The following is a 14,523-nucleotide window of genomic DNA, read 5'->3' as shown; positions in this document are numbered from 1 at the left end:
TACATTTACGGTACACATTAGAATTCATTATTGTAATCAAAAAATTAAATGCAATTAAATTATAAAAACCTCATCTTGCGAGGAAAGAAGAATAAGACAATAATTTTTTTTTAAAAAAAAGACTTTTATAATTGATTGATGTAAGAGAAAAAGGCTTTATATCAAAATTAGCCTACCTAACATAGTTATATATAACTTACAACTATAAGAGATTTAGTAATATAAATAAAATTTAAGAATTTTGATCAAACCACAGGAGTGAAAATTGAGTGCATATAATTAGATAGTGATTGACCCACATCTGGATCTAAACTTTTGCTCCTGATACAAATATTAGATGAATATCAAAATAAAATCGTATTCAGATAAAATTGTATACAGATCGGATCTTAAACAAATACGAGCTAGGAATTTAAATTGATTCGGAAGTCTTTTGTTGAATCTTTTTCACGGCTCGATAGATAATTTGATACGCAATATGCTAATAAATTTATTATATTTAGCAATGCAACATGGATTATGGAGGATGAAAATAAGTTATGACTAAGCGGTTAGGAGAGCTAGAACATTTTCAAAATCTATTAAATACCAGTGAATTCAAGTTATATGTTTGTCGAGAAACATATATCGGAATATGAATTTGTATTTGAATTCATAATTGTTATGAATCTATCTAAACCTAATTCGTATATCCATATCCAAATTCAAATCTGAAAATTTTTACGCCGCTAGGTTAGATAAAAAATTTGTTTTCGAATATGAAATGGATACTAGAACAACTAATAATTTCATATTAATCTAAACCACAAGGAGTAAAACGAAACAAATGAAGTTTATGAGTAATTTGATTTTAGTCATAACTACTGAGGAATAATTTATAATTTATCCAAATAAAAAATTATTGAAATTTATTTAAAACACCCTATATTTTGCTTATATTTATAATCGCATTACTTTTATTACCTTAAATAAATAATATTCTAGGTATTTTAATATTTTTTGGGAAATTAATTAAAAAAATACTTTATTTTTTACTTTTTTATTATCATATTTATCATTTGATCTCATAGAAATCACTCTTTGTGTTAATTTGAGACTTTTAGAAGGGCATATACGAGAATTCGCATTTTTTTCCTTTTTTTAATTGTAATTTTCTAACGGTTTACTGACCGTACCTCCGACCATCAGCATTCAGCAATACCAACCACCAGATTGGAAGCAAATATCTTTTGCCATTCTCTGGGCTGTGTTCGTATTAAAACAAAGGTTCCCAAATTTCCTCTTTGACGCAATAGAACGAACACCACATACCCAAATGGCCATGGCTTCCACCTCCATCTCCCATCACAAGGTACCCAATTCCCCCTTTCTCAAATGTCTGCATTTCCTGGAGGTTCCTTACCTCTTAGTTGGTTGAGGCAATTCAACAAATGGTTGGTATGCAGGTACATGGTGGTTTCCTTAAACAGATAATGTGCAGAAAGAAAGAGAAGGATAGAGATAGCGACCACCAACACCCATTTAAGGTCGTGGAAATCACGCCGCCGCCCAGGAATCTTGGCGTCCGTTGCTTCCCGATGGTATGCTTGTTGAGCTCCACTTGGAAAGTTAAACCTTTTGTGCTCAAAGAATGAAGTACAATTTTTTTAGTGTTAACCATCCTTTATTAAGATCAACTAGAGGAGAAAAAGAATTAGCATTTGATTGTTTTTTGTCTCTCCATAATTTGTTGTTCTAGATCCTTCTGTCTATTGTTACTAAAAAAGCATTGCTGAATATATCATGGGTCGACTACCACATGGTCTTCTTAGCCTCTTATTGATGAAAGTATGGCAATCATCGTGGCGATCCATGAGCAATTGACATCGTTCATCAGCAATCATCAAGGTGCTGATTATCAATTTTGAGAAAATTTCATATGCAAGAGACTTTTAAGTGTGATTCTTGTTTGGATGTAAACAATAGAGGTGAAGAAGTATTTGGGGTCCTGACTTTTTCTGAAGTTGCGAACAAAGAATAACAATGACTCAAAAGACCTAATTTTTCACATTTGAGGAATTAGTAAGATATCAGATTAGGGCCTAAGTGCAATAAGCCAATAACAACATGATGCTTGAAATAAGTTTCACTTACATGGTTATTAATGTGTTAATTATAGTAACAGTTGTGTGTAGCAACACCTTGAAGATATCTCACAAGCAAACAATGAGAAGAAGCATAAAAGAAAAAGGGTTCTTAGATAATTACCATTTGACGACTTTTCAAGTATCAGAATTTTGCGCTACATTGTTTGAAATATTATAAGTGTCACTAAAATTCATTGGACTAGTTCAAGTATGCCAGTCTGTTAACTTCATCTAACTTACTAGTTACTACAGTTAAAATTTAAGCTTTTCTACATAATTGCCCGTGAAAACTTTTAAAATACTCCAAAATATCATAATGGCTAGCGAAATCATTGAACTCATTTGAAAATGTCGTACTGTCAGTTCAATCTAATTAACAACAGTTAAAACTTGTCTGCGAAAATTATTCTTTTTTCTTTAAATTACCAAACAATACTCAATATTGTGGAAGAAAGGATCTCGGTCAGAATCCAAGAATTGTGAATTTCTTATATTCTTGCTGACACATATTAGTCATTCTAAAATTTAAGAAAAAGAGAGCATAATCATCATTTTGAATGCATATGTTAACTTTGGCAGCCACTCGTTTGGAAGATTCCATGAATATTTCTTTAGAAATTAATCATAAATGGCATTTCTGAAAGAGTCTAATGATTTCAGTGGCAGTAATTTTAATTCCATGAATATTCCTTTAAACAAACTTTTCCTATTTTCTTTACAGCATGTGTTTACTTTTTCTCAGAAGAGAACTCCTTTTTTTCCTCTTTATTAATGCCAAAATCAAATATTTTATTAGAAATCTACCAGCTATCTCGATGTGATAGGTCATGAAAGTCAAACAGGCAATCTTCATACTTTAAGCTAGACGTGCAAATTAGGCTATAGCATAAAAGGACAAACAAATACGAGTTTAGTATAACTCCTTGTAGTTTTAGGATATTAATGTCAAACTATCTATTGTATGTGAACATCTAGTTTGCAAACTATCTAGACTTTGTGCTGTTGATGTTCTTTTCAAATATTCTGATAGACTTAGTTAGGATCTTTTCTTATTACATTAGTTGCTTATTTTCATTAAAATAAAATTCATGTACGTCGCGTTCGTATGTAAGAGGGGTTGCGTTCAAATGCCTTTGTGAGCGCATGTATTAGGTTCGCGAATATAGAGAACCCATATTGTGCGTTCGAACGTGGTCGGGCCAGTTTGAACTCCCGCGTTTGAACGCCTGCATTGCGTTCGTACATACAGAGATAAAGCTTTTTGAGTGCGTTCGAACGTCATCGAACGAGTTCGAATGCGATCGACGGAAAACTTCTAGAATTAGGGTTACTTATTGTTATTAGGACTTATTGGCTAGCATCTATAAGTATGTGAATGACAGCCAAATTCATTATGGAATTGGATTATTGATTTCTTGCCTCCTATCTTCTTTCAAGACTCTTTCCCTCCTCCCTCTTCACCATCCTTCTACCTCTACAATTGGCAAAGTTTCTTCTAACTTCTAATTTCCCTCGTCTGTTGAGCCACCCCTCTTTTTCGGGATCTCGACCACTTCGTTCTCTTCGTTTACATTTCTTAACCACATCCACCATTCACCTTCACCTCTATACCCATCCATAACCCTAACATCCACTCCAGTCGTTACCACCACCATCACCCACTTTATATCGTGTTTTTGTCCCAGTTGCAGTTCGAATATGTCAAAGGCGTAAATACGAAAGTTTACGGATCTAACCCAATTGGTTTCGTAATTTTTTAGACTACCGAAGAATATCTGACGAATATTTTCTTACGGTTGCGCGGACTGATTCTTGTAATACGTTCAGATCTTAAAGGAATTGTTGCGTAGTCTATCTTTGGTACGAGAACCCATCGTATTCACACTATGGTGCTTCTACATCATGAATGTATCTGATGTTGACATGATAAGTGGAATGTATAATTAAGAATGGTTAACCAAACAATGAAAATGAAAAGCTTTTTAGTGTATCATGCCGAGACACTTTTTTCGACTCATGAGACTGATGGAAAATACACTATTCTCACAGCATAAGGTCAAGGTTCACAATCTTCATGACAATAAGATAGAAGCAGTTGATGTGTTGCAACATGAGCTTAATGCTAGAAAAAATTTAACCAGTTCCAGATTTCCAGGTGCTTTTTAGGTTGCAAACTTGTTCAAATAGTATCTGATGACTTGCCAAGTCTTTGTAGTCACCCTGAGATTAAATGGAAGAGAATCACAGGTACTCTTCTGTCAGATTAGAGCAAGCTCTGGTAACCACACAAATGAAGCTTTGCATGGTTTACATTTGTAAGACAACAAAGTGGAAATGCTAGAGTTGTGTCACAATATTATACATCCATGTCTTTTCTGTAGCATACATGCAAATATTTTACTTCTGTTCACATACTTATTGACCCTTTAAAATTTTCAATTCCTATCTGTGGAGACAGTTTGTTTGCCTTTATGTTTTTAAGTGATCTGTTTAGCTATGTCATACCTTTGATATCGGTTGGCTTATAAAGGCAAAATATCATGAATTTTCATTTTCTTATATTTTTCTTAAATTTCTCATTGCTCTATTCTTGTTAAGCAGAACATACATTGTGGGGAGAGTGTCACGATAGAAGGCCAGGCTTATATAGTCTCAGCCGTTACCCACCGATACCAGCTACGCAAAGGAAAATATGAACCTAGTGAGAAAAGGCTTGATGTGCAGTCATCTGGTAGATACATCTTGAATTTGTACTTGAAGAATCTTCTCGAGCAATCATGAAGACAATCACATTCTTGTTGTCAGATGTAACATTTATCTTGTGACTAATGAGAATGGATTATTTTGCTAGATTACTAAAATGATCAGTGGAGTAGTGTGTCTTCTCCCCCTTTTTTGAGAGAAAGAAAGTGTATTATGTGTTCTTGTGGAGTAATTCTACAAACTTCTATGCAAAGTAAGTCCAATTAGAAGACTAGGAGACAAGTATATTTTCTTGGTTCATAATATCAAGTAGTTAGAGGCTTCACAGAAATAAAGTGTACAAATTTTCCAGCATCAAGTCTGTAAAGATTGGGAATCCTTTGCTCTAATATTTCTGTCATGGCAAATTCCAAGACTATTAATTCGCATTCGATACCGGATTCTTTTCTATCGGAGCTGAGTTCAACCTATTTGAGAGATTTGGCTGCAATTAATCAGACAATAAATAACATTCTCAATGTGACCTTCATCTATATAGAGAGAGGTCTATCTATAAATTGATCTGGTCTGCTTTGAAGCATAGGAGAAGTTTAGGAACCAATGATAAGCTAGTTATATAAATGATAAAGCCTCCTCAATAAGATTCACTTACTATTTGAGGAAACATGATGCATTATGTGGCTGCGCCAGCCTCTATTTCATTTATCTCTGTAATAAGGTGAATCTTTGTTCTGATGTATTGTCATACATATTTTCATCTTATGAGATGGCAGCAATGCAAACGATAAAATCGACCACAGCTGGATTTTAACTGATGGATGTAAAATTCATGACCATACAACAATTAATTCTTGTCTTCTTCTAAAGTAAGAATGAAAAAAATATATATATTTCTCCAATTTTATTAGAACTCTCTCTTGAATAAACTTTCGTACTAGTGTATGACATTCTAAAGAAAGTTGCAGTCTCCTGCTCTTGCAAGGGAGACGACTAATAAATTGATAGTCTGGTTCACATCTCCACAGAGGGGAATATAACAACAAAACAAATTAACAAAAAATCTAGCTGATGACAACATGCACCCTTGACACTGAACCCTCGGTTAAACTACAGTTTGCAAGTCCTCGTGCCGTGTCTCTCCATTGCGCAAAAAATTTCCAAGAATAAATCTTCCATGTTCGCATTCCTGACAATAATCTGTAGGGCAGGATATACCTCGCATACAAAATTGTTTCCGCAGGGAAGCCGCGCCCACTATGCTGAACTTGCACTCACCTTTTTCCGGACAATTCTCTTTCGTCGTGCCTTTGGGGGTGTTGCCTCAGATTCCCCACTGCCCTGCTTGATACCTAGTAATCCAAGTCCAGAAATGATGGCATTCTTTGATATGAACCATTTTGACTCTGGTCTGTCAATAGCCTCTGAAGGTCTGTTGTATGCTTTAAGTAGACTGTCAGACTGCATGAGTGGATCAGCCTCTACCCCAAGCCAAGCAAGTCTTGATGTCTCCCCAATCTGAACATTCATAACCCTGTCCATCCACATGAAAAGTGATAGAAAAGATGATTACTACAGCAGAACAATTATGTCCAATTCAACATATGGGCAAGTAGAAACATCATGAACAGCAGAAACAAGAAGGAACAAATACTGGGGAACAGCTATCTATATCATTTTCCTCCATTCATCTCTACTTTCAACGAATAGTAAAAGGTTCGGCAATTGCTCAAGAGAAAAAGTAGGCTCACAATAATGTGATTAGTATTTCAAATTTGATGGTTATGGCTGGGCTCATCGTGCTTCTCATATCAGACATTGATTCAGTGTCTAGAATAGAACTGCTTGCCAATTCATGTATAGTCAAGTTAATGGTTCTCGATGTCAGACATATTAGTGCATTCGAATTGTCAAGCTACATGAGCTAAACATGAGCAGCCTAGCATTTTATTAAGTTCGTCTACAAAACCAAAAAGCATACGGCCAAATTAGGTGGTCTTAAAATCTCAGAAAAGATGGGCAATATACAAGAACCTTTCTTTAACATTCTAAGGTTACATGCTAATGCTCCAAAGACAAGGAAAAGCACTCATAATAGATAACATTTCCCTGATCAATATTAAAGAAGAGATCTCAGAAAGAAAAAAAAAATTCTGTTAAGCCAACTCAATAATAACTTTCAGATGGGAAGTATAGAACTTCAATAAAAGAGAGTAGACTGAGGCATGATATAAATGATGGAGTGGTTACTAACCTTAGTGCCGTGCTGAAAAAGATGACTACACCAAGAACATCAAAGTGGTTGAACATAGCTCGATCAAATCCACACAAGAGCTGATAGCGCAGGTTCGCATAAAGTCCTAAGAAAGCCCCATAGCCAAGGGCATTTGTGCTGACAGAAGGAACAGTTACTGATAACCTATACCAAAACACAATAGGCTTAAGCACATGCCAAGGAAGAATAAAAACAGCCACTTGTACAAGATAACTTAGGTTGGAGAAGACAAGGGTAAATCCACTCACCTCCCCTCTTTTTTACTGGAGGAAAATTTTGATAAAGCACCCTGCACAGAACCAGCAGTTAATCCAACTAGACAGAACTCTGCAGCCTTGTAGAAAAAGGAGTGAATTCTTTTCTGCAAGTCAAACTCTCTCATAGGATAGCTCTTCTCAAAAATATTATTTGGTAGCTTCTGGATTGTGTTTTGCAAGTCAAAATGGAAGGTATTCCCATATGATCGGCATGGTGCAAGTGACCAAACCATAAATGCATTGCAAGCTGTTACTGTCAGAACATTAATGAGTGCCAAATCCCATTCCTGTTTAATCCTGAACAAACAAACAAGAATAATACATAAGGCATAAGAAATACCTCTTTTATGTCCCTACTAGATGAAAAAAAAGTACCTGTCCTTCCGATTCTTCAACTCCCACCAAACAGAGCAACCTAGAGTTGCTGCTGATTCTAGAAGAAACTTATATAAGAAAGATGGATCTGCAATCATCCTGTAAACCAGAAATAAGATTACATACTAGTGATATCACTTAAAATGTAAACTAAAAGCATGAAACACGGAAAAAGAAAGAAAAACTTCAAGTATCATGATATCATCTGTTAGTATGTAGTAAAATATCAATTGGACATTTAGCAGTACTAAGCAAGAAGGTTCTTCTGATTTGATTATAAATAAAAGGATTACTAATTTAAAATTGTAAGGAAAGAACTGAGGATTCTTCTAATATATAAACTGACAAACTTCATGCGCAGTGCTCATCAAGAGAATTACTCCAATAGCACAACATTTGTGGAAACAGAAGGTATCACATGCAAATGCATTGCCAAACCAATAGAAGGCTATTTTCTTCCACTTTAACAGAATAAAACCCTATAATAGTCATTTGCAAAACTAGACATTAATTTTGCAGGCATGCATTTCCCTGTCTACATCTTACAAACTTTGAAATTCAGTAAAAGAAAACTCAAGAATTATAAATTACAAAATTAATGGCAAAGGTCAAACAACTAATCACTGAATGTGATTAAATGATTAAATCACACCAAAGATTCGGGATGGAAAATTAAGGGAAATCCAGAATTACATGCAAACCAACTATACAAATCTACAACATAATTAGCCCAAGCCAGAACAGGCCTAAAACAAATTTAGTTCTGCTGGTGCACTGAGGTAAAATACGATCAACATACAAATGAGCACTTGGCAGCTCAAAGTCAGCTCAAAGTCAGCTCTAACTGTCAGATCTTACTCAACCAGCATAATTATTTTTTTTGTGCTGAGCAAGTCTGCCCTTGGATTTGCTCTTGCTTGACTTACGTAAATTTCCTATTTATAATTGACCATCTGTTATGTATTGAGCCAAAGGTTCATCTATACTAAAATCTAATTAGAATGAAAGATGATGAAATTCTATTCTTGAGGGAAATGAGAAGAGCCCTGGAATATATGGTGTACTAGACTTCATATGGTGTTGTAAACTCTAACTAAAGAAAAAACTAAGGACACTCTAGAAACTTACCAATATAAGAATGCTGAAATCAATGCTATCCTGGAAATGCTGGGGAAGACTCTACAACCCTATAAATGATCGTTCACAATTTTATTTGTTATTATGGTTATTCCTCCAACAATTCACCCACATTTCATTGTCATTTGTTAATCCAATTAGCCCCATGTCCAACAGAAAGTGATACTAAAAAGGAACATTACTGTATCCACATAATTATCACACAACAGAATATATCCAATTATTTGTCTTCAATATAACTTAGTTAGAACAGAAAAAAAAATGTGGTCCTCAACACAGAAATAATTGAAACCCATTACAAAAAATTTGCCACAAATATTACAAGTTTGCAGGTCATATATTCCAAATTTTCCTCCATATATAAGAATTTTCATCCTCTTCTAGTAGCATTTTATTCCACTAATGAAAGGGAACCTTTCCCTTGTATCAGGGGCTAGAATATGAAGGAAGAAAACCAGGGGCACAGGAGTAATCCTTACATAGTGACTTCACTGAACTCCTTATATTTCTCAATCTCCATAAGACATTTGAGAGGAAAGGAAAAAACAAACAAAAATGACAGAGCCAGCACAGGAAACAGAACAGGAAGAAATGAAATGGACAAATGATTGAAAACAAATTATAAGTAGGAAGTCTAAAGGAAAGATGCTTATATTGGTTAGCAAACTACGGTAATAGCCAATAAGTATCACACCCTGCTCCATAATCAGCAAAATTATCATAAAAGATTATGCAAATCTACCACAGACAAAAAGGTTCTAAGAATCCTCTCTTTTCTTATCTATTAACCAAGGTTCCCAGTATCGGGATCAGTATCGGCCGTTCAGAAAAACAATATGTATCAGCCGTATCAGCTACTCATATCAGATCAAATTATTTTTTAATTACGTAAAATTCTAAATATTATTTTAAAATGCAGAAAAATTTAGAAAAAAATGAGAAGAAAATTAAATAAAAATTACTCACATATGAAGCTTAAAAACTTGAAAAATGTATTAACTTATTTAAAATTTAAAATTTTCATGAATTAAAAATTTAACTTATATGTTCTTATATGCTATTTCTTATCCTCATGTATAATTATATATACAATCCTTTGAGTATGCCCTGTCAATTATTTCATAAGGCAAAAACATCAAGAGTCTAAAATTTGCTATGCAAACTTTCTATTGTCAAAAATTAGAAGATGGCAGCCACCTTCCCCTCATGGAACATTGTTAGATCTCCATCTTATTATCAATAGCCTCACTGCCATGATATGTTTAATTTCTCTTCTTAGTCATTTAACAGCCTCTTCCTTTACGTATGTACCAAAGTTCTGCAACTTGGTATTGGGATCGGGACTGACTATATTGGTCGTATTGCCAGCCTATATTGGATCAGACTATTTTTAATTATGTAATATTTTAAAATATTAATTCAAATGCAGGAAATTTTGTAAAAATTTTAAAAAAATAATATAAAATAAAAAAATAAAAAATAGTCATATATGAAGCCTAAAACTAAAGAAAAATCTCACTCAAAATTGTAATGAATTTCAACTTGAATTAGACAAAATTTTATAAAATCATGGGAAAAAAAAATTCTCTTCATTATTATTCTATAGCAGTAAGAAAAGAGTAGTTAGAAAGTGCACAAGAAAGAGGAAAATGATAAATAAAAAAAAAACTCATCCAAGTTCACCAAAGTGTGAACTAGTTGGAGGGGTTTACTAGACCCACCAAATGAGCTCGATGAAATGTGAGAGTGGGAGGAAAATGAGTGAAATAGAGGGTAAAAACTAAAAATTTGAAAAAAAAAACGGTAGTTAATGACATTAATTACTAATATCTTCTATGTTACATACATTTTAAATTTGACCTGAATCTTAAAAAAAAGTAGTTTCAACGAACATTATTATTTTTGGCCGATATGACTGAGTTTCGTCAAATTCGGCCAAGACGAATTGGCCAAACCGGCCAATCCCAAACTGAGACTAGCCACTAGACTGATTTCAAGTCTGAATTGGGATCGGCCGGTTTTGGGATCCATAATATGTACTATGTAATAATTTCATTTATGAAAATAGAGAATAAAAACTCACTGAAATTATGAACCATGGTCCATGAATATCCTTAAAGAAGCATCTTTGAGTGCTATCATACTAATATAAATCATAAAGTAGTCAACAGGTCAAGACCAGAAGAGTAGCCACCTCAAACTCTAATACATGAAGTATAGACAATATCATGCAAAATGAACCTATGATATACAAAAGATTGAGCTTCAAGCCAGACACAAACGTATCACTATCAACTGTATAAAGACTTAGGAAAGTACCTTCCAATAAAAGCTCTGGACAGAGATTCTGGAAGACCTCGCGAAATTAATCTAGATGTTGTTGGTCTTGCATTAATTGACAGGAATCGTACCATTTGTGCAGAGCTCACCAAACCCTACAATGCAATTAAGTTTAGTTCTATATATCATTTACTGTTCCAAGCCTTAGAGGAAATAGCTTATACCATTTCGTAAGCTTGGCGTAGTCCAGCAGGTAAATTCACCATAGTTTTATACCACTCCTGAAGCACAGCATCTACAAACTTCCTGTCAAAAAGCTGCCAAAGTACAGAGAAATGTTTGCATGTCATTTTTCGCTCATTTATCTTCTGACAACAACACTTTCTATATTTATTACTTGAATTAACTTGCCTACCTCTTGAAGAACAAGGCGCCTTCTGAATAGTCCACCTTCATCTCCTTCATCCCCATCATCAAAGTCATCAAAGTAGTCATCATCATCACCATCATCATCACCTCCATCACCTCCACCATGACTATTCTTCTTACCGATATCGCCACCGCCACCACCGATAGCTGTCTGTAGCATTTTTAAACAAAAGAGACATTCACGCACTAAACAAAAGAAAATAAAGATTAAGTGCCATATCAACATATGCTTTATGTGGTTTCAAAATGAAATAGAGCATATGGGTAAATTTCAGAAAAAGAAAAGAAATGGCCGAATGCTTTATGTGCAGCAACAATAAATTAAAATAACAAAAAGAGTTTGAGCTGCTATCCAACTTAGAGAGGCTATATCATAGAAAAGATGTTGAACTCCTACAAATTATTCCAATCAAAGGATCGAAACAGATAAAGAGTCCTTTCACATCAACACATCAACTAAGCCCCTCATCCCTACTAATTTTCTAGGATCATCTAAGCCACTTTAGAGCATGTGGTATCATATTCCAAAATAACATGTAGGGTAGCAACTCTTGAATTGTATCCATTCAAGTTTTCTTTGATGTACATCCATTCTAGTTTCCTTCAAATTAAATTACATGATAGGACAAACAAACCATTAGTCAAATCATACAGAAAACTAGGTGCAACTGATTTATTGAATACTAGTAGCAAATTGTGAATCTTGTTAATTTTCCTTAAAAAATGTTCCAATGCATAAGACTCCTGGCAACACAAGATATGGGAGGGTAAATGAGTGCAACCTAACCCCCACTAAGTCATTTCGATGCTTGAATTGATGGCCGATTGATGCAAGGAGGAAAAACTTAGCGCAGCAGCTAGTGAAGCCCTAAAATTACCAATCTTCTTTATGTTCACCTTACCTAGAATTCTAATTCTTTGACATTTTCTCAAGAAACTCCTCAGCATGAGTACTCCATAGCTCAAGACAAGTTTCTGAGTAGTAATTTAGAAGGACTATTCATTGCTCAACCTAATTGATCAGCATAAGATAACTTGTAAGGGAGAATTATCATGACAATAGTGTTCCAAGACCCTAAGCATAATACTTGGATCAATCTCAAACCTCTCTACCGAAAGCACAACAAGAATCACAACTACTCCAATATTTCTTCAGCATTACCAATGAAAAAACCAAGAGAAGAAAAAAATAGAAACCTCAATTCTTGATCTCATTTTCTCATGTGAAATCCTTGGCTTCTGAAATGCAACCTCCCTTTATACGTTGCATTTATATATAAAGAGGAAAAGGAAAGGAAGATGATGTAATCACAAGAGGCAGCGCCTAAGTACAGCTGATTACTGAGAATCCTCTAGACCCAAGTATACCAATTATGAAAACACTAGAGAAAAATATTTTACAATCAGGAAGGGATAGGGAGAGCAGAAATTTTCATACTAGGGTGCAGCTATTGGAGGGGATGAAGACATGAGAGAATGTTGAAAGTGGTGCAGAGAAACACCAGGCTTCTTAGAAAATTAATTAGAAGTCACAATAGTATCAGGAATCCTCTTCTTATAGGAAGACATTATCTTGGCCAGGTAGCTCCACTGATGTGTAAAAATTTTCAACTCTAACCTTCATAGCAAAAAGGCAAGTACTCTAATTTGCCAGCAGTTGCAACACTCAACATCTTCCCATAGGAAGGCAACCTTAGACTTCTCACTTTAGAACCAACTTCTGTGGCACAATCACAATTGTTTCAACAACCTCCTGTCTCCAGCCCTTATTATCTCTGAAAGAATCAGTTTTTACCAGAAATTACATGGAGAATATTAGGAGCAATGTATTAGTTGACATACAAATCAATCTATACCCCCAAATCACGTAAGACCAAAAATTAAGCACGCAACTAATGTACGAGCATTTCCCCCTAATACTGCCAATCTAATCCCTACTTGGCAACCCATAACTTTTAAAGAGAAGAAGCCCATCGTATAGAAGACTCTCTGAACAGCAAAATCATACATCACTTACTTGAAACGCCCAAAAGCTACTTCTTTAGCTAATTAAGTAGCACCAAAAGATGACATATTTTCTGGGCAATTAATCATTCCAACAAAATCGTTCCAAAATCCTCAAAGATGCCATCTAAAAAATAAACAGAAGAATCCATAAACCAGAACTCTTCCCACATACCTCAGGGCTTGACTTGGTCGACTTCTGCGAGAGATTCAGCTTCGACTTCTCCAGCGTCACCGCGCCAAACGCCCCGTACTGCCCGCCCTTCATCACCGGCGACGGGGCCAATCCGGACGACGAGCACGACGGCGGCCCGGAGTCCGGCGAGGCGGTAAAGCACCGCTCGAGGGCCTCCCGGCCGCCGGGCTCCACGGGCGCCTGCGGCGCATCCGCGGAAGCTGCGGAGGCCCTGAGGGGCCGCAGCGCCACGGGCCGCCGGCGCGGGAGGCGGAGGAGCCCAGTCCTGGGGTTACGGTTAGGGCTAGCGCTAGGGTTTAGGGGCGGCAAGAGCGCGAAGCGGGAGCGGTGGAGAGCCATGAGGGGTTGGGGCGAGGTGGAGTGGAAGACGGCGTGCGATGCCATCGGTGTTCTTTGCCTCGCTAAACGCGCCTCTCCCAACTATCCTCTTTAGCCTTTATCTTTCTTTTTTTCGCCCCTTTCTCCTTCTCTCTCCAGAAGGAAGAGTGAGAGGATTCTATCTTCTTCTTTTTCTCTCTCTTAACGGGGGAAGAGTTTTGGGCCGGCCTCGGGTTCCTGCGGGGCCCACCCCTTCGAACACTAGGAGTTGAGGCGATTTTGTGGCCGCCTAATTTCTTGCTCTTAGGGATAATTACACCTTCAATGGATGCCCATTTTCACTTAGACCTCTCGCTTTTTTTTTAATAACAAATTAATCCTCCTAACCATATAAAATATCACACACATTTTTATGTTATATAATAA

The 14,523-nt window shown here is 35.8% G+C and overlaps 2 protein-coding genes across 2 annotated transcripts; one reads left to right on the top strand and one right to left on the bottom strand.

The window, feature by feature from the left end:
• The first annotated feature begins 1,196 nt into the window (after nt 1–1,196).
• Nucleotides 1,197–5,164, top strand: LOC140778098 (uncharacterized). Its single transcript, XM_073122660.1, has 3 exons — nt 1,197–1,351; nt 1,446–1,580; nt 4,728–5,164. Exons 1-3 carry the CDS (start codon nt 1,316–1,318, stop codon nt 4,905–4,907), a joined length of 351 nt encoding a protein of 116 aa, XP_072978761.1. The 5' UTR covers nt 1,197–1,315; the 3' UTR covers nt 4,908–5,164.
• A 582-nt stretch (nt 5,165–5,746) lies between these two features.
• Nucleotides 5,747–14,276, bottom strand: LOC140758044 (protein RETICULATA-RELATED 6, chloroplastic). Its single transcript, XM_073094019.1, has 8 exons — nt 13,759–14,276; nt 11,566–11,730; nt 11,375–11,467; nt 11,190–11,305; nt 7,734–7,832; nt 7,350–7,655; nt 7,081–7,245; nt 5,747–6,360 (listed from the first exon to the last, which is right to left on the bottom strand). The coding sequence occupies exons 1-8, from the start codon at nt 14,161–14,163 to the stop codon at nt 6,084–6,086; spliced, it is 1,626 nt and encodes a 541-aa protein (XP_072950120.1). The 5' UTR covers nt 14,164–14,276; the 3' UTR covers nt 5,747–6,083.
• Nucleotides 14,277–14,523: the final 247 nt, after the last annotated feature.

Source organism: Typha angustifolia, chromosome 3 (genome assembly GCF_048772165.1).
Source record: "Typha angustifolia cultivar Huaian chromosome 3, ASM4877216v1, whole genome shotgun sequence".
Classification (NCBI taxonomy): domain Eukaryota; kingdom Viridiplantae; phylum Streptophyta; class Magnoliopsida; order Poales; family Typhaceae; genus Typha; species Typha angustifolia.
This window is presented reverse-complemented; position numbering and strand designations above follow the sequence as displayed.

Coding starts and splice junctions, on each gene's coding strand:
- LOC140778098 (XM_073122660.1), top strand. CDS start 1,316: ATGGCCATGGCTTCCACCTCCATCTCCCATCACAAG. Junction 1,352..1,445: donor CCTCCATCTCCCATCACAAG/GTACCCAATTCC, acceptor GTTGGTATGCAG/GTACATGGTGGTTTCCTTAA. Junction 1,581..4,727: donor GCGTCCGTTGCTTCCCGATG/GTATGCTTGTTG, acceptor CTTGTTAAGCAG/AACATACATTGTGGGGAGAG.
- LOC140758044 (XM_073094019.1), bottom strand. CDS start 14,163: ATGGCATCGCACGCCGTCTTCCACTCCACCTCGCCCCAACCCCTCATG. Junction 7,656..7,733: donor TTGAAGAATCGGAAGGACAG/GTACTTTTTTTT, acceptor TTGTTTGTTCAG/GATTAAACAGGAATGGGATT. Junction 6,361..7,080: donor TTTTTCAGCACGGCACTAAG/GTTAGTAACCAC, acceptor GTGGATGGACAG/GGTTATGAATGTTCAGATTG.